We start from the raw sequence: 19370 nt of genomic DNA on the forward strand, positions 1-19370 counted from the left end.
TTAACAGCTGACTAGAGAACCAGTTATCATATAGAGCGGTGTCTGAGAATTTGTTTACAGGTCAGTAAGGTAGTTTCGAGGTACAGAGGTCAAACTCGCTCGGCTAAACATTAAACTGTCAGATGTTTAAGCAGCACTGAAAGCTGAAACTCAAAAGCAGTTACAGCCTGCAGAGCTTCGTTTCCTTTAGAATAAATTCATAAATTACCTCCAATAGAGCGGTAGCTCACCCCTGTCTACACATACGGTGATTTAGCTGTTGTCAAATGCGTTATTTTAGTGCTTGGATTGGATGTAGAATTAGGTAATTCCTCTATAAATGGAACTTTCCAGAAACTCCATGCCGGGTTGTCGCATGCTGCTGCTTTTAGCCGTTTGGATGTTTGGCTGTGATCTCAAACCAATATTGGCAGTCCATATTTAACCCTCATCGTACTGATTTAAATGGTATATTATTGGGCCACTGATCTGCAGTTTGTCAGTTTTCCAGGGCGTGCCTTTGGCATCATGCCGTCCAGTCACTGAGCAGCCTGGCACCATTCGTACCGTGGGAAAACCCAACCGTTTCGTTGTTTCAGTTCATCCAAGGTGATGGACATATTAAGCCTTCCATTTAAAAGCACAGGAGATATTATGGAATAGGACTGAATAACTTGAGGCCGCATTTGAAATAATCGCGTTATTCTCTGCTTTTGGCGTCCAACTGTGTAGAGGCAAGCGTGCATCACGTGCACACATTGTATTAGCCAGTAAAGGTGTTTGCATGCAACACAAAATCGGCGTAATGTGCAAAAACTTACTTGTGTCGATCGGTTTATTCTTAAGCTATTTATGATCTTACACCAACAACGGATCACCATTTAATGCATTTACATGATCAAACGCATTGTCGGCTTATTAAGCGTAATCCGCACTCTTTCAGTGTCTTTTGAAGTAGGGCTTTGTTTTCATTGTTGTTCATTCACCCATTCACGCACCAATGACGGCATGACATGTCAGCTGTGGATATGAAAGTTCTGGTTTGTTCACGCCAGTCGCACAGAATGATCAGGTGATGGGTTGGCATGAGTGTTTCTGGAGGCATTCATCGTTTCTCCATTCTTGGCTTTCTTCTCCTCCAGCTCTGGAATGTCCTGTTTTGTTTCTGCTGCCGTGGAAACGGACCTGAGAGCTTTCGGTTTGGTAGCATGTGCTGAGATCACGGCACATGGCACTGTGTCACGCTGAAGTCACCGCTCTACCACCTGAGCCACAGCCGCCCCAGTATATGCTGAAATGCACGATACCATTAAACTGGATTTCTAAAGAGAAACAGATCTCTTCCCTTAGACAAAGTTAACTCAAATCTGCATAATATTGGAAAGACTCTTTATTTTATTTTTTTTACCAACAATTGACAAATCTAATGATGCATTTTGGAAACTAAAACATAGGAAAGTTAACACCTGTTAATCGTCCAATCAAACACGGCTAAATATCGGATTATTAATTGGCCTGGCTGATATATTGGTCTAATTCCCATTACAAATGGAAGTTTGGGACGTGACTAGGGCTGGGTATTGTTTCAGATTTCCCGATTCAATTTGACTCTGATTTTCAAGCTCTTATATTATATCTATTATATTTCGGTTACTGTTTAATGCCCCTTTTGCTTACATATGCAATAAAAAAATGTTTCCAGTTAATGCTGTTAATTATACTGGTACATTAGGAAAATATTAATTTCACAAATTATATTTTATTAGTTTTCCATCATTTGTCACATTTTGCCTTTTTTAAAAATGAAAAAAAATATATATATATTTTTTTTTTGTTACATTTTAATTGCACTATTTGATGTATTTGCATTCATTTGTTAAGACGTTCTAAAATGCAGCACTGTCTCTAAGAAATGCGTCTGTAGATGACGCATTTACTGACTTTAGGGAACCAAAAGGATATTAAAATAGACATTATTCAATGACAAATGAGTCGCGTGGATCTCCTCTTTGAACACGGCAACTTTGTCATTGTAGTAGAGGGTTACACACACACACACACACATATGCGTGTGTGTGTGCAACCTTCTACTTCAAGAGATGGACTAAAAACACGAACCTCACATTTTGATTTCAATTGAGCAATGTTTCTTCAAAGTTCTTCATGGCTCCTCGAGTCTTGATGGAGCGTGACACTTTTGATGATAACTCTGAATGACAACTGAATTTATCTTGATAAGAAATTTAAGCTATTAGAAAGTCTTTGTAGAAATACACACATGTCTCGTGGCTCCAGGCTTGGAAAACCGATTCATTTGCTGTATTCAATATGTGACACAATGCTTCTATAACCGCACCCTTTATGGTTCTGCTAGAACTGTTGGCAAAAGAACGTGTTGTTGCATCAGTTATTGACTCATTCTGTAATCACTCAGAAAACACAACGCTGTAACCAGGTCGTCTTTCGTATCTTATACGTCTGGAAAGTTAACAGCCTATTAAAACCACCTATTTGCCTTCTAGTTCATTTTAAATGATCCTGCATCAGTTGTACACAAGTGTGCCGCACAAGCCCTCAAAAGTGACGCCAAAACGTCTCGATCGCCCCCCGTTGACTGGTCCTATTCTAGGTCATAAGCCCCGCCTCCCCATGTTATTCAACGGGACGTGAGACCAACTAAACAATTAAATTACACTTCACATATCTTTTTTCCAAAGATAGTTTTTGTCATTTACTGTAGTTTCTATCACGTTGATGTCATTTCAAGTGTTTGTTTTCAGAATAAGTTTGTTTTTAGTTATTTGATGCTATAAAAACGCTGCTGTGACATCATGATTGACAGCTGTGATTGACAGGTTCTCTGAGTGAAGTAGTCACTGAAGCACCAACAGACTTTTTTTCGGGATCTTCGGAGGACTGAGGAGATTGGAGCTTTAAATGTAATATCTACATTTCTATAATTAATTATTTCACACCGTCATAAGTCAAAAGGGGCGTGTGCTTGCGATTGATTCAGCGAGAGTGAGGGCGGGGCCTTGATTTCGCGGCTTTACTTCCTGCTCCCTACTGCGCAGGTCTGGTCCCGAAATCGCAACTGCGCAGACTCAAGTCCTAAGATGTCAGCGCCATATCGGGACACTGGCGGCTTCAGTTCTCACCAATGGAAAACAGCGACTGTTTGTTTTTTTTTAACAGTCTATGGTTGTACACAACATTTCTAAAGTGAACCAAACACCTATTTGATAGACGTATTTCCTAAAATGTTTCCTTAATGTATAAGTTCACCCAAAAATGATGGCTGGTGATGGTAATATTGGCATGGATAATCATTATAAAATCAGGATGGAAAGGAGACTTGTTAAGTATCACCCTGTAACTGCCTAGCAACCAGATGGGGTTACCCTAACAACCAAATAACAAATCGCATATCTCTGCACCAGAACATCGTAGAGACCTCCAGGTTGATTTATTTCACTCAGGATTCTTTTGTAACTAAAATAGTTGAAATAATCCTACTAAAAATAGTTTAGGGTTAGGGGTTAAGGCAGGTCAAAAAAACTAGCCATATCAACTTCCCAAAAGTATTTCACATCAACTTCCCATAAATAAAATGTATGCGTTCTGTAGGGCTCTTGCACACTAGAGAGGTTTGACAGAGCGGTTGACTAGTAGGAAACCACAAGATTTGTTTTTGACTGTGTGGAAAGCCCTGTCAGTTCAAATCAAGCGTGAATACAGAGAGTTAGATTTTACCAATGCACAACTGGTCTGTCACAACTGGTTTGTCCTTTTCTTGCATTGCACCAAAACTGAACATTTTCTCAACTTTAAGTTGCACGTTGGAGCGTTTTTTGCAAACCCTGGAGTCTTTGCGATGCACCATTCCCATTGAAATGAATGGATGCATGTGGTAAACTTTAGCATGTAGGTGTGGTTAGAAACAGACGCGTCACAGTTACAGCAATAGGACAAGCTCTTAAAATACTTGTGTGCAGCAAGAATGCCCCCCTCCCATCTCCTTTATATAAATAGAGATTGCTCTTTTGTTTTATCTGTACTTGCGAGATATGTTTGGACAATGAAGCAGCTTGTCCTTAGACTTACTTAGTCTGTTCCAGATAATTGTAGCTATTTCACAGGTAGGCCTTATATAGGTATTTCTGCTCTGCCTGGCTATTTGTTGTAGCCAAAAGTTTGACCCTTTTTTAGTAACACAACAGTCGTGCTTCTGTGATGCGTTGTAGTCTCCAAGGATTTGTGGTGCGTTCAGTTTCGGTGCTGTTGAGTGCTCATTGTTGATCTTGGATTAAACAGGAAATGGCATGACTGACTAGTTGAAACAACTTCGTTTTGACACTTCCGAGGCTAAGAGTTTGTCCAGATCTATCGATGCTACATCAAAGACGTCGATTAGATCATGTTTCGGCTGCCTGTATAGAATTAGACGAAAACAGACATAATAGATGACCTAATCTGAGCGTCCTGCTGCAAGAACAACAGTAATGATGTGTAAATATTTCTGATGTTTCTCAGGTTGTCAATTGGACCTAAGCAGTACTTGGCTACACCAGAAACAGTGACCCAACCAACCATGAGCAGCACCTACAGCGTATCCTTGATCGGACCTTCTCCCTGGGGTTTCAGACTTCAGGGTGGGAAGGACTTCAGCATGCCACTCACCATCTCCAAAGTAAGTGTCATGCTGTGAATGCTTTAGTTGAACCTTCATATTATGGAGGCATCTCTGTGTTGCTCTTCTATGTCCTTCGTATACCGGTAAGTGTAAATTAAAGACCCTGGAAGCCATGAACCGAACCAGTTTGAGGGTGTAGGGGACACCAATTCGATTGCATCTTTTCAACTCGTGATTTGGTTTCTCTTCAGGATCATGGGTAGTGTTTTTTTTATTTAGTTGATATAACGTGGACTGATGGCATCAACAGATGCATATGGGTTAATGACGTGATGCTCATTTTTTGTAAGCTTATAATACATTTAAAAAAAAATGCATTACAAGCAGGGCTGGACTGGTAATCTGGCATACCGGGCATTTTCCAAGAACCGAGCTGGCTGGCTGGTCGGCCGCGGAACGGACCAAATGGGCCGCGATATGCAAAAATAGGAAAAGGACAGCGAACGGGGCTAGTTGCTATGTAAAATCCCGGGCCGATCACGTATGTTCGATTTTGTCACCTTGGATAACCATATGTCCCATATATTCAAATGACATTGATTAATATCCTCAGAGCTCATGGTAGGTCGGTCTTTAAAGGTTTACAATCATCTTTAAAAATGTATTCACCCATGTAAAAAAATTTAAACTTTCGGGACCAAACTTTTACGCTCTTAGCGAGTGGGACATTCTCATTCTAGAGGACATTTGAATGGACAAACATTGTTAAATGTCTCTGCATGCAAGATGATGTCATCAATATTTTTGGTCTACTTTTTTAAATGCATTAATCTGCCAAAAGTTTGTTTTTTAGTGTCAACGTTTAGGAGTACTCTAGCATATATCACCTTTCAAAGCTACAGACATAGACTAAAAACAACAAAACTAGGATTTTGATCTTTAGGATGGGCAAATATCCTCATCGGACAAGGGGGGTGCCAGAAGTTTTTGAGGGGTACAAGGAAATGCAGGTCTGCAACCGACCCTAGCCGATGGGACCTGTGAAACCGCCGGGTTCGGGCCAGTTTTTGAAGTATGATGTCGGGTTTGTAATTAAAAAATAAACGTGCCAATACCGTGGTGGCTCAGTGGTAAAGATGCTGGCTATCGCACCTGGAGTCGCGAGTTTGAATCCAGGGCGTGCTGAGTGACTCCAGTCAGGTGTCCTTAGCAACCACATTGGCCTGGTTGCTAGGGAGGGGAGAGTCACATGGGGTAACCTCCTTGTGGTTGCTATAATGTGGTTCTCTCTCTCGGTGGGGCGTGTGGTGAGTCGTGCATGGATGCCGCGGAGAATAGCGTGAAGCCTCCACACGCGCTAAGTGTCCGTGGCAACACGCTCAAATCACGTGATAAGATGCGCGGATTGACGGTCTCAGACGCGGAGGCAACTGGGATTCGTCCTCCGCCGCCCGGATTGAGGCGAGTCACTACGCCACCACGAGGGCTTGGAGCACATTGGGAATTGGGCGACCCCAAATTGGGAGAAAAAGGGTCAAATAAATAAACAGGGCTACATAACTTGTTTCGCGCATGTGCTCACACGCACAGAGACACTGACTGAGGTATTTTACAACACTCATTGTTTCAAAGCAGCTTTACAGAAAATCATGCAGACTTCAAGAAATATCTAGAGGGGCAATGAGTCCCCCTTAGACCCCCCCCCATGTTTCATGGGGTCTTCAACTGTCTATAACAGGTCCATGACGGACATATTGTTCTTTCACAATGTACGTATGTTTGGCAGCTCATCTTCAGGCTCTTGAGTGATGATAGATGAAGTGCCATGGACCTTGTTTTTGTAGCTCACATATGCGTAGAGCACTGTTGGCGTCCCTTATCCACATCTGTTGTCTTTCCTGTCTGCAATATTTAGCTCTTATACTCATCCTGTATGAACATTGCTCTCATTTCCCCCCTTTAAAATGAAGCATGTTCATATATTTTAGTTATTTGTCAGGAACTACATGGAAGAGCTAGAAAGCTTATAGTGGTTGGCGCACACTTCTTGCTTTTTGGGTTTATTGTGCATGATTTAAGTGCATGTTGTTCTAAAGAATATAAAATATGTTTGGCTTCATAATCGTGAACCAGAAAGTAACAACTTGCACAGCCTCCAAAATGACTTGAGACAAATGACAAAGCATGAAATTATATTTTGCATCAAGAAAATTTAAGCCTACATTTCCATCCAAGGATTTGTGGCGGAAAAAGTTTTAGCGCATCAAAATAAATCCGATGTAAACGCACAGTATCACTAAAATGTCACAAATGTCGACATCCTATTTTTCCGTTTGACTCAAGCGCATAAACTCTGTCGATACATAAAATGTCGCGGAATAAATGGTTTTGAAACGCTTTTATGTCGATAGAATTGACATTAACGCAAAAATGTAGTGTCATATAACAGTGTTTTCCCCAATCGTTAGCATGTGTTACCATGACGACAGTATTGAAAGTTAATATATTGGACGTGATTATGGATTGATCTTTATGGCAGATGGATCCGATCTGCAAACAGGACCCTTCCAGGAGTGCAACACAAATATTTCGTATCATGCACCGGTCATCAACAAGTACAAGGAGAACAAATGAATGAACACTGTTTGAGATTAATCTAATCATGGTAAACATCCGTTTATTTATTAAAGTTGCTTTTACACGCTGTTCAAAATAATAGACGGCAGTCACAGAATTATCCCACAATACAAAAAACATAATTTCTGTGCACAAAGATGTTTTAAATAAAAAATAAATGCACAATACTTGGAGAAAATCATCAGTGCTTTTTTATTTCATTTTTCACTTACAGCCCAATTCTATTAAAAGATTGTTTAGTTTTACTTTTGAAAAAATGTCGGCAAAATCCCTGTATTAAATAAATGACCAAACGAAAATCTATGCTTTTTTCGTTTGGTCATTTCTTTTTTAATTCATTGTATTTTTAGACTATAAATGCATTTTTCTTTACTAAAACTTAAATTAGCCGTACCCTGTTCTGTACATGAATAAAGTCGTCTGAATGACACTCAGAATGTTCTAGACTTTTCTCAAGAATATGAACTATTTGTTCACTTTCAGAAAATCAGCTTTTGAACATTTTAAAAAAGTTTAAATATTTTATTATTTACCTCTGATCACATTTACTGCTTCAGAATTTTATTTGCATTATGAAGCTAAAATAAATTGATGATAAAGTTCAGTTGGTGGTTAAAAGTTGCGGGAGAAATATGCGGGACATGATGCAGTTGTCATGGCGATGCTTTAGATGATGGATTAGATGCCCATCAGAAGGGCATCTGCTGTCTTTGATTGCAATTTATCCTCTTCTGATTGCTTTTATTTGTTAATTAAACTGACAATAATCTGACTAATTCCACCGAATTGTCTCAATAATTTACCCAAACTTCAGAGGAAAACATTAGGGGGCGAATTGGCGATAAACGCACATTTTTGTCATCACGCACACCATTATTATCCATAAAAGGCCATTTGAATGGAAACGGGCAGAGGGTGGCAAATGTAGCATTTTAGTTTTTTCCGCATTTTCACTTTGTCGATTGAAACTAGACTATTGAATATCATTAAGATTTTGTGCCTTTTTATTTTCAGGACACTTGAGCAAATATTTACTGCCTAATTCTCATTACAGTAGCACAATCATGTTTTTTTTAATCAATTACAGTAAAAAAAATGCTGTTGCAATTTTTTTTTTTTTAAATAAAAAAATCTGCAAAAATGAAAAGTACCAATGGAGAACAACTTTGATCTTCTTTTCAAAAAAGCAGACAGATGTTTGAAGTTCATTGCACAGGAAATAATGTCCAAGTATGACACAATGTCAATGTGTTTGTTGGTTTTCTGATAAAACCTGCCCTTGTCCTGTCCATTAGTTCTGCTCAAACATGTGCCATCTGGCTCATTTATTCATCACATTTCCTCTTAAACGGTGCCCAGATGTCGCCCAAATTAAGTCCTGGTTGCTCGCTTGGCTTCCACGTGCAATATTGGACTTGGAGGACCGTTATGCATCTTCTGTGATTAAGATCTCTCTACAGAGGGAGCTCTGGTGCACCAGCTGCACTCCAAACACTAGCAATATCTCTGGAAGCTCTTTACTCATAAATCTCCGCTCAGTTTTGGCAGTTGGCGCTGGTTGGCGTGCGTTGAGTGCGGAGATCTTGGCATGGTCCGATGTGAGTGGAGAATGAGACATGATGAATGGTTAGTGCTGCCTGGATGTAGTAACCGTCCTTTTGTCGTTAGTTTTGGAGGGTTTCTCAAAGACGATCTGTCCAATGAAGGGAGACCGCAGGGGTGAAGCTGTTGGGATGTGCATGGCTCTTCCAAAACCTAGTGAGCTCCCTTGCTGTTTACAGTCTACGTAGGGATCTACACTAGATACACTAGTCAAGTTGAAGGAATATTCCGGGTTCACTCGCTGAACAGCTGGAGTCAATCTCTGGTTTGCATTGAGGTCTATTGGTGGTTATTCTGGGACATTATTTTATTAGCTTACTTGATCTCTCAGTGATCCGAACAGCAGGAGAGACGTCTCGCCGAACCCGGATGAGCAGTGTGATATGTCGATGTGCGATTGTAACGGAGCGATATCTGACCGCTGGATGCCACCATTGACCAATCAGAACGGAGTATTCCAGAGAGTCATGTAATAAGTGATTTTATCACACTGAAATAATGTTGACGCACACATTGTTTACTTCTGAAATGGTGTATTTTAACCTTTATCAACAGCCCCATTTACTTCCATTTTACTTTTTTTTTTTTTTTTTATTTTTAATTATACCACATAGTTAAAATTATTTCTAAACATTATACCATAAATTCTGTCATATTTATTTTGCTGGCATATTTGCCTTTTTTATATATATATATATATATATATACATTTCCCAGATAATATTTCAATAATTTCTTTCGGCTTAGAAAATACAATTATTTAATTTAGCAAAAAACATGTCTTTATGATGTCATTCAGAATAAATGGGTCTTTTATAATGTCTGTTTATCGTGTGTGTGTGTGTGTGTGTGTGTGTGTGTGTGTGTGTGTGTCTGTCTGTCTGTCTGTCTGTCTGTTCTTATCATCTGTGTCTGTCTGTCTATCATCTGTCTGTGTCTGTCTGTTTACCGTCTGTCTGTTCTGACTGTATCGTCTGTCTATCATCTGTGTCTGTCTGTCTGTTTACCGTCTGTCTGTTCTGACTGTATCGTCTGTCTATCATCTGTGTCTGTCTGACTGTTTATCATCTGCCTGTGTCTGTCTGTTTATCGTCTGTCTCTCTCTTTTATCTCTATGGTTATTAATTATTTTCATTAATCAAACTGTACAGTATATCTGTTTGTATAGTCACTCATTTTCACTGCAACCATTTAAATAAACGATTTAATTTTATTTACTGTGTTTTAATATTTATTTATGATTTGTAATAAAATAATGAGAATTATATTAATAAAATAATATTTTCTGCAAGAAAAGTGAATTATTATTTTTTTTATATATATTGATGTGCTAATGCGTGCATTAGAGGGCGGGGTTAGGCAGCGTGCTCATGGAACAGAGCTCACGTCTCTCTCTGAATATACATTTCCACAAGCCTCTTGGATGAACCAACATAGAGCTGCTTCCCAAAGGAAGGCCCACCCAGCCATCAGATGGCCCTTGTGGCTTCACTGAGAGTTGTAACAGCCCTTTTATGGGATGGTGGCTTGGAGATCCACTGGGCACGCATGGAAAGAGTGGCCTCACATGTCATCTGCACGTCATTGCGTAATGAGCGAAAAGTAAAAAAGAGTCCTGATGTGGCTTGAGAGCACCCGTCCTACCCTAACGCCATCCCTCGAGCACTCTTGCCCTGCTGAAAGCTGTCTAGGATGGACATATTATCTTGTGCAAGTATAAATGGGGGCTTTGAATGTGTTCAGGAGGGCTACAGTGGGACGCTGTGTTCCACTGCAGGTCTCCGGTGAGGGATCCAGTGTTTCCTGCTATCGAGGGAGCGCTGAGGTGCGTGGTGATACTGTAACCTCCTCTAATCGTTAGAAGTGGTCTTGTCCCTTGGCACCAGTACCCTGTTAGAACCGAAGGACACTTGAAATGCCACAAACAGGACGTGACGTTCTTGAAGGCTGCTTGTCATAGCTGGCCCACTGGAGATAAGGCCACTTCCTGTCACTGGATTTTATTTATACTCTCCAGTTAGCTGAGCGAGGGGGAGACGGAGGGGCTGACAACGTTGTAGTTGATGCTTAAAGGCCAAAGTGTGCTTCTGCAATGCAAAGATGTTTATAAAGCAGTCGTCGTGTGCATGCGTTGAATACGCCCGTGTGCGGTCGAGCACTGACTGTGCTGGAGATGGAACGGCACACAGGAAAACCTGTTCATCAATACTTTAGGTTAAAATTGACCTTTTTTATTGTTTTACATTTTTCACCATTTTAATCGCATTTGTGTTCACTAGTTCAGGGGTTGCCAAATTGGGGTCCTGGGCAAGGGGATCGGCGGAACATTTACGAGAGAAAAAACGTGCATGTGTTGTGAAGTCCATTAATTTGCTTTCTAAAGACTAGCTGGAAATTATGACATTAATTGTGATTGTCTATTGATAGACTTTTGATAATAATGTTAATAAAATAAATCTGCATATAGTTTTTTATTAAATGATTTTCTTCTCATGTATTAATTTAACCCTTATGTTGTGTTCTGGTGATTTTGACCCGGATGATTATTATTATTATTTATTTTTTTTTTTTTTTACTTCAATTTCAATAAAATTCCTTGACTTTGTTCACACATGGTATCTGAAAACACACCAAATATTTTACCATTTTCTTGACATTTTGTTTTTTGGTTTATTTAACTTTGTTACACTTGTGTTCCCGGTCAAATATTACCGGCCATTGGAAATGAATGGATTAGACTAAATACAGAAATATTAAGTGTACAAGAGCACCACAATCCTTTAGATGAACACGTATGTACACAGACACGCGCGCACACACACAAGCACGCACCCATAGCACACATGGCAAACACACACACACACACACACACACACAACAAACATTCACAACGCACTCTCTCTCTCTCTCTCACACACTCATAACTCACACATACACCTCACACACATAACATACACAGCACACTCATAACACACTCTCACAGACCTAACATACATACGCACACATGAGAGACACACACACACCAAACATTCATAACTCTCACACATAACATTCATAACACACTATCTCACACACACACACAAAGTCACTCACGCATAGCACACATGGCACACACATACACAACCAACACACACACACACACACACTACATGTTTGTTGGTCATTCCCAAAAGGGTTATTGACCGGTCGGATCACCAAACTAGATTGCGCAACCTTAAAGTCCAGGGGCCCCTGGGCTGTCAAGGGCCCCTGGTTGTGTATGTGTGTGCCATTGGCCCAGTTGGTAATCTGTCCCTGCCAAACCAATATGACTTTCTACCGTGGAACACAAAAGGCGATGTTGGGCACAATGTTGGCCATTCTGTTCCATACAATGAAAGTGAATGTTTCTGATGATTTTAGGCAGAATGTCACCAAAGTCAGATGTGTTTGGAACAACTTGAGGGTGAATACATGGTGACGGAAATTTCATTTTAGGGTGTACTATGCCTTTAAGCTGCAGTAGAAAACCAGAAAAATGTAGATCTTTGATTTCACGTCTTCTCATTTATTTGCTGCGTTCAGCACAGTATTGAGTTATGCCAACTGAGTGAGTGCCCGCACGGATGACTGGAGCCGCACCCTGGATGTGTCGAGGCCTGAAATGCATTCAGACTCCCTTTTATGATTTTGATGCCAAGCCAAAACTGGCAGTCAACTCTTAAAGGGACAGCTCACGTAAAATGGAAAGTCTGTCTTTATTGACTCACCTTCATGTTGTTCCAGACCCCTTTTAGGGTCACAGGGATTTTGTAGATGATGTTCGGCAACAGATGGGTTAGAGATGATGCAGTTCTCTGTATCTTTGGGTCTTTTTGGTCCCGTAGAGCAGTGTGACTTGCACCCAGAGATTACCCATCGGCTACAGAAAAGCAGGGCTGGTCTGGGAACAGAACTGGGGGGTGTTCACTGTCCTTTACTGCATATCGTGGCGCCGTTTTGTGGTCCGTTCTGCATAACGTGGCGGCTCATTTAAGCTTATCGTGGCCCATTCAGCATGCTTCGTGGCCAAACCACTGACCCGCTCTGTTCTCACGATGGCAAGTCCACCCCTGATCGCCCCCAAAGTGCGTTGGCCCACCGGGACTATGCCAGATTACCAGTCCAGCCCTGCATAAGACAAAGGTGTTGGCACCTCAAACGCTGCTCTGTTTAAATATGGGGGTGTATAACTTTATCGCAGTCAACTTGAAGTAACTTGACTTTCTAAAGTGAATAGCGTTGTGAAAATAAAACCCTCTCCCATATTGTCAGAAGTGGTTAAAGGTTGTTTCGGTTGATTTCACCTCCCACTGACTTCCCAAGCGTATCCGTGTCAACAAACTGATGCTGCTTGCCGGCGTTTCCAGCGTGCCTCGGTGCATTAAGACAGACTTTTGTCTTCCGGAACCTGCTGTTACTCTCTGAGAGCTCTTGTGGCCGGAGCGGGTCGAGACGGCGGCTGCCAGTGTTGCTTTTGGAGCTGCAGTGAAGTGTTGATATTGCCATGGTCACGGGCCAGACGAGCACCACAGAGCGGCCTTTGTCTTCAAGTTATCTGAGCCATGTGTCAGGCCAGAAGCGTACTCTTAATCCTTTGGGAAATGTCCCGTTCTACATGCTTAACGTGCTTTCTTGCTTCACTCTGGTAATTACCTGCAAATGCCTGTGGCATTAAATCAGATGTGTTTATTATTCAAATACATATTCTTCATTTAAAGGGACAGTTCACTCAAAAATGAAAATTCTCTCATCATTTACTCGCCCTCATGCCATCCCAGATGTGTGACTTTAATTCTTCTGTACAACACAAATGAAGATTTTAGAGCACATTTCAGCTCTGTAGATCGATACAATGCAAGTGAATGGTGACCAGAAAGGTTACATTAAAAAAGCACATAAAGGCAGCATGAAAGTAATCTAGTGGTTTAATCCATGTCTTCAATATTGATCTTCTTAGACACACTTCTCATATCACTTCTGAAGTCCTTTTTTTTACTATGGAAATAGATTTAACCACTGGAAATGCAATCCCATGATGCATTGCAAGTGATGTCACAATTCAAATTGCTTATATATTGATTTAAAGTTGTTGATTATGAGTGTAGAAGTTTATTGCAATATGCAAATATATAAGTAGTTTGAGAGTGTAGGAAGAGCGATATGACTGTCATTCACGGTGCATTATGGGAGTGGGCGGTTGCTGCAGAGCTCTTTTGGTGCACTTTGTTTGCCCTGATTCTCTGATTGGTGGAACCTTTTCTTTGGGATCATGGGTAGTGTAGTTCTTCACCAGGTGTTCTGCTATTAGTTGAAATAAGGTGGACTGGTGGCTTCAACAGAAGCATATACTGTTGATCAACCTCATTAATAATAAATTCACCTATGGATAAAATGCTTTGAATGCACGCCAATTCGTATTTGCGTAGAGCAACAAACGGTTGAAGTATGGTGAAGGTCAGAGATCCGGTTACCTATGTGAGAGACTAAGCCTCAGTTGTTCAGAGTCATTCAGAGCCTTTGTGTGCAATTGTTTCCGCTAATAAAGGAAATCTTGGCAGAGTCTCGACTCTACAGGGGACAAACTGGGGCCTGGTTTGTTTCTTTAGTGGAGTAGCAAATGGGTATTATGAGACTTTTCGAAATGCATCAGAGACCCAATCTATCAACATCTGTTTTTCTAATCTCTTTCTTAGACATAACAGTAGCACACTAACTATTTTAAGAGCACTTTGCCAACTGGAGAATGTAAACATTTACTCTGAGTGAATGGCGCGGGTGGGCGGCACTGCAGAAGCTTTGCATCGGGGCTCCCGTGATCTGAAGATGCTCTCATAATATTTGCTTTCTCGTGGCCTCTTGGAGGCGTCTGACTCGCAGACGTAGGAGTTGTCTGGTTTGACGTAGGGAACGGAATAATTCATTTGGACTGATTTTACCCAGGGCCGCTAGGACACGATGATTAACGAGTGAAACCAAGAGGGAGTTGGTTATCTTAGAATGCATTTCAGTCTGCAAGGAGAAATGACGGCAAAAACAATCCATGGAGCACGTTCTTAACGTTCTGCTGATTGCATGTTACATGTAAATCATTGCACTTACACATCAAATGTGTACATTTGGCTCCTATTAGACGTACCACAGAAACGCTGTCAGAAATGCATGTGAAAGCTCCTCAGGCGATCAGTTTAAAGATGTAAATCATTTGCCGTCTTTTGGGTAAATTGCACGTAATTAGTGATGTATGTATTTGTTCAAATGGTGAGCTGGAGAAAGTTCTGATTTATAGTGTTTGAACTAGAATGTGTAATCTGGCCACAAGCAAGTGATTATTGACATCAATGCCGCATCATGTACATGCCGATATAGGCGTGATAACTTGCAGAAATTGTGTTTTTCTCATGTTTCTCTTGCTTGTTACAAGTTCCAGAGAAATTCCATGATTCCATGGTTACCAAGGCAACCATCAATAAATGACAAACTATTGTCATTATGCAACGGCTTCTTATCGTAGTCTTGGCGCTTTTGTACATATCTCTTTGCAAATGATTAACTAGCACGAGCTTGCGTCACATAGTGCTGAATCAATGCATGACTCGTCACTTAGTAACAGAGACCAGTTTAGTCTGATACTTATTGATACTTCTATCTTTTGCATGTTGAATCGAAGATGTCCCATTCAGGGGATAAACTGGATTTGACTCTTCCAGCTGTGCGTGAGTTATTGCCAATGAAATATTGACGCAAAGGTACAACAAACATCAGAAGCTTTGTTCCAAACCTAGTGAGCATTTGAATGCATGATAGGCACGGTCCAAAAGCGAAAGGTAGGAACATTCTTGGCCAAATTGTTAGGCAGTTTCGCACGTATCATTTGCGAAGAAGTCTAGCCTGGAATGCAATGCGACAAACGCTAAAACTACGCTACGCATGGCGAGACGTGGTGCAGCGGCCATAGATGTGTGTCTAAATTAGTCATGTTTACTTAAGAAAAACAGTTATGTACACCAAAACAGACCTCTACAATAAAGAATATGAACTAGTTTATGTGCTCATCATAGAAAATATATTGTAAACTTTTTATAATAACGTTCATGAATTAAAGCTGCAAGCAGCGATGAACGGGACCTCGCACCCTTTTTAGCACTTAAATGTTGTTAAAGGTGTATCACAGTGTAAAGCATGTCATTTCCTGTTGCCAGTTGGTGGCGCTATGACTATAACTGAATATTGGCATGTGGATGTATTCAGGCCGGGACTATTATCAAACATGTGAAGTTTGGGGCAGATTGGACATTGTATGTATGAGTTATAACAACTTCCTGTTTCATGGCGAAACATCTAAATTTGTCAGACCGTCACGGCCGCGCCGTGCAGTGAAAACTCAAAAGCTTCGCAATGTAGCATCGCCAAGGCCTCTAGATTAGATTGACCAAATATGAAGTAGATCAGAGGAAATCTCTAGGAGGAGTTCATTAAAGTACGAGGCCTGGAAATGGCAAAAACGGAGCAAAAATGTAAGAGAACAATCAAAATGGCTGACTTCCTGTTGAGTTAGGGCAAGGGTCCAAGAGACTTATTTGTAGGTATTGGCATGTTACACACGTGTACCAATTTTTGTATGTGTAGGTGAAACTTGGTGCAAAGCGCACATTGTTGACATTTTGCAGGTGGCGCCATCAAGCCATTTTTCCACACCTAATTCTGAAACCCATATCAGATGTACATTTTTACCACTTCTGATGCGTGTGCAAAGTTTCATGAGTTTGAGTATGTTTATGTCCTCATAAATGTGTGGTTTTTTGTTATTTATTTATTTATTTTTTTATTTGGGGAAAAAAATAGTAAATGCCTAGAAAAACAATAGGGTTTTAAGAGATTATTAGTGAACTTAAAATGCATTCGGAAAGTCATGAATATCACAAAGTATCATTTACTAACTACTAATCTGTTAGTAATGATGTAATACTGGTTAATGGTTAATGAAAGTATAAAGTGTTATCAATATATGTTTGTTTATCAGTTGTTTATAAAGGTGATCAGTCAGGATTGATGCTGTTTGGTGCAGCCAAAACATTTGAGGGCCTAAACTTATTTACATCTGATATGGGTTTCAGAATTAGGTGTGCAAAATGACTATGGCGCCACCTACAGAATTTCAACATTGTGTGCCTCGTGCCATGTTTCACCTACACATACGAAAATTGGTACACTTGTGTAACATGCCAGGACCTACAAATAAGTCTCTTGGACCCTTGCCCTAAACTCAACAGGAAGTCAGCCATTTATATTTTTCTCTTACATTTTTGCTCCGTTTTTGCCATTTCCAGGCCTCGTACTTTAACGAAGTCCTCATAGAGATTTCATCAGATCTACTTCATATTTTGTCCGTCTAATCTAAAGGCCTTGGCGATGCTAAATGGCGAAACTTGAGTTTTTACTGCACGGCGTGGCTGTGACAGTCTGACAAAGTTTGATGTTTCGCCATGAAACAGGAAGTTGTTATAACTCATACATACAATGTCCAATCTAACCCAAACTTCACATGTTTGATAAATGTCCTAGCCTGAATACATCCACATGCCAATATTCAGTTATAGTCATAGCGCCACCTACTGGCAACAGCCAATTCCAGGTCTTGTACTTTAACAAACTCCTCCCAGAGATTTAATCAGATCAACATTACATTTAGTCAGTCTTAATTTAAAGGCTTTGGTAATGTTATATTTCCATTTGAGTTTCCGTTGAAGGGCGTGTCCGTCGCGGCCTGACATTTACATTTACATTTATGCATTTGGCAGACGCTTTTATCCAAAGTGACTTACAGTGCCCTTATTACAGGGACAATCCCCCCCGGAGCAACCTGGAGTTAAGTGTCTTACTCAAGGACACAATGGTGGTGGCTGTGGGGCTCAAACCAGCGTCCTTCTGATTACCAGTTATGTGCTTGGACCACTACACCACCACCACTCCTGACAAAGTTCGATGTGAAACTAATCATATTTTTGAGGCCTAAACATGTTCTCAAACTCATGAAGCTTTGCACACATCTGAAAAGTGGTGAAAATGTACATCTGATACTCGTTTTAGAATTAAGTGTTGCAAAATGGATCAATAGCGCCACCTACAAAATTTCAAGGAAGCAGCCCTCACGCCACGTTTTACCTAGACGTAAGAAACTTGGTAGGTATATGTAACATGTCAACACATACAAATAAGTCTCTTGGATCCTTGCCCTAAACTCAACAGGAAGTCAGCCATTTTTCTTTTTCTCAAACGTTTGCTCAAACGTTTGCTCAGTTTTTGCCATTTGCAGGCCTCGTACTTTAACAAACTCCTCCTCGAAATTTCCTCAGATCTTCGGTCAGTCTAATCTAAAGGCCTTGAGTTTTCACTGCATGGTGCAGCCGTGACGGTCTGTCAATATTTGATGTTTCGCATGAAAGAGGAAGTTTGCGTGCGTGCGTGCGTGCGTGCGTGCGTGCGTGCGTGCGTGCGTGCGTGCGTGCGTACGTACGTTACATACATACATACAATGTCCAATCTGCCCCAAACATCACATGTTTGGGGGGCCTTGGAGATGATTGGCCCCAGGGCCTTTGCAAGTCGTCATCCGTCCCTGTTTGCATGTCTCAGACGGCTCCTTCACGGGCAAGCAGGAGCTTCTCGGCTCCGTCGTACCCTGCGAAACCAATCGGCCAAATGGGAAAATGTATTGTCTATGCCAGTCATTTAAAAATACAAAATATCGTTCAGTTTATTGGCCTCGAGATGTATCGGCCGACCGGTGTTCCATAGTATGCAGTAATGGAGAGCGTTTTCAGTAAACAATGAGAAATCAATATGATTTCAAATGACAGTGGATTAGTGTGGACGTGGCCTTAGAAGGTAGCTACCTATTTAGTGAGTAAACGGCAAGGCAGCACACCGTAGGTGTCTGTCAAGTCTGTTTCCGTCTTTCCAATCATGAAATGCTCCTTTTTAGGTAGCGCAGGATCACGCTTCCCTAGCCAGACATTCACAATTCCATTGTGTGTCGTGAACTACAGCCTTAAATGAAAGAGGCACCTTATTCGATTTCTACTGTGACCGTCATGCTTGGATAGAGTTTCTCTCCCTGTTTGGCTCAATCTCTCCATTTGGGTCTCAAACCCCCATCACCGAGACCCCTCCCGTTGGCCCGTAACCTTACAAAGCCCCCAGCTCCCTTTCAGCTCGACATTTGATACTTGTGCTGAACAAATACGCTCTAATTTTAGCTGTCTGCTTGCGTTGAACTCCGTATTATTCCCTGATGGTGCTCCTTAACCTCGCTTTGCATTACGACCCTGCTTATGTCACTCAGGAAAGGGTGGAATGTCTTTTGTAGCATGCTAACGTACCGCTACGGTTTGAGTGTGTGTGTGTGTGTGTGTGAGGTAAAAGCAAGGCGAGATTCCTTTCTGGACAATAATCGAGCGTTACGTAAGCACAAGGCACTAGAAAGAACAGGAAGGGTATT

General features: G+C 41.0%; 1 protein-coding gene across 4 annotated transcripts in view; it reads left to right on the forward strand.

Moving 5' to 3' along the window:
- The window catches only part of LOC127635576 (PDZ and LIM domain protein 5-like), an 86622-nt gene that overhangs the window by 1846 nt on the left and 65406 nt on the right, over positions 1-19370 (forward strand). For 2 of the 4 annotated variants that reach the window (XM_052115706.1, XM_052115709.1), the window contains exon 2: positions 4513-4669. In XM_052115706.1, coding sequence (XP_051971666.1) covers positions 4571-4669 — 99 coding nt within the window. In that variant the 5' untranslated portion in view covers positions 4513-4570. Of the gene's footprint in view, positions 1-4008; positions 4119-4139; positions 4240-4512; positions 4670-19370 lie in introns of those variants that run through there. The other 2 variants (XM_052115707.1, XM_052115708.1) reach the window with 2 other exon arrangements.

Source organism: Xyrauchen texanus, chromosome 43, assembly GCF_025860055.1.
Source record: "Xyrauchen texanus isolate HMW12.3.18 chromosome 43, RBS_HiC_50CHRs, whole genome shotgun sequence".
Classification (NCBI taxonomy): domain Eukaryota; kingdom Metazoa; phylum Chordata; class Actinopteri; order Cypriniformes; family Catostomidae; genus Xyrauchen; species Xyrauchen texanus.